Source organism: Plectropomus leopardus, unplaced genomic scaffold, assembly GCF_008729295.1.
Source record: "Plectropomus leopardus isolate mb unplaced genomic scaffold, YSFRI_Pleo_2.0 unplaced_scaffold90978, whole genome shotgun sequence".
NCBI lineage: Eukaryota > Metazoa > Chordata > Actinopteri > Perciformes > Serranidae > Plectropomus > Plectropomus leopardus.
In genome coordinates, this window is record NW_024700314.1 from 1 (window position 1) to 868 (window position 868).

General features: G+C 39.5%; 1 protein-coding gene across 1 annotated transcript; it reads right to left on the reverse strand.

Moving 5' to 3' along the window:
• Positions 1 to 3: 3 nt before the first annotated feature.
• On the reverse strand, positions 4 to 858 carry LOC121940605 (trichohyalin-like; the record flags this gene model as incomplete). The annotated part of the gene is made up of 1 exon (XM_042483333.1): positions 4 to 858. A coding segment is annotated over one exon (855 nt), but the record flags the coding sequence as incomplete, so codon positions are not given.
• Between the last annotated feature and the right edge of the window lie 10 nt (positions 859 to 868).

The window sequence follows — 868 nt, forward strand, 5'->3', positions numbered from 1 at the left end:
TTGTTCGTACTCTTCTTGGAGTTTTCTAAGTCTTGTTTGTTCCTCTTGTCGTCTTTGTTCATCTTCTTGATGTCTTCTGTCCCACCATTCTTGTTGTTTTCTCTCCCAGTTCTCTCGTTCTTTTCTCATCTCTTCTCTGCTCTCCTCCAGCTTTCTGTCAGTTGTTTCCTTTGATTCTGCCACTAATTTTATTTTTTGCTCCAAAGCTTGAATTTTTTGTTCCCAGTCCTGTCGCTGAATTTCTTCCTCTTGCTTTTTCTTCCTGCCTTCTTCGTCTCTCTTTTTCTGTTCCTTCCTTCTCTCCTCTCGTTCCTTTTCTATCTTCTCCTCCTTTTCCTCAAGTAGGTCATGTAGTTTCTTTCGCAGATTTCTCTCCTTTTCAACTTCTGCTTTCTGTTTCTCCTCCAACTCTTTTCTCTCTTTTTCCTCTTGTTCTCTTCTGATTCGGTCCTCTTTGATTCTCTGATTTTTATCTCTCTTTCTTTCTTGTTCGTACTCTTCTTGAAGTTTTCTAAGTCTTGTTTGTTCCTCTTGTCGTCTTTGTTCATCTTCTTGATATCTTCTGTCCCACCATTCTTGTTGTTTTCTCTCCCAGTTCTCTCGTTCTTTTTTCATCCCATCTCTGCTCTCCTTCAGCTCTCTGTCCTTTATTTCTGACTCCAACTTTAATTTTTGCACCAAAGCTTCGACTTTTTGTCTCCACTCCTGTCGTTGTAATTCTTCAGCTTGCTTTCTCTTCCTGTCTTCTTCTTCTCTCATTTCTTGTTCTTTCTTTCTCTCCTCATGTTCCTTGTTTATCTTTTCCTCCTTTTCTTCAAGCAGTTTTTCTCTCAGTTGTCTCTCCTTTTCAATTTCTGCTCTCTGTTCA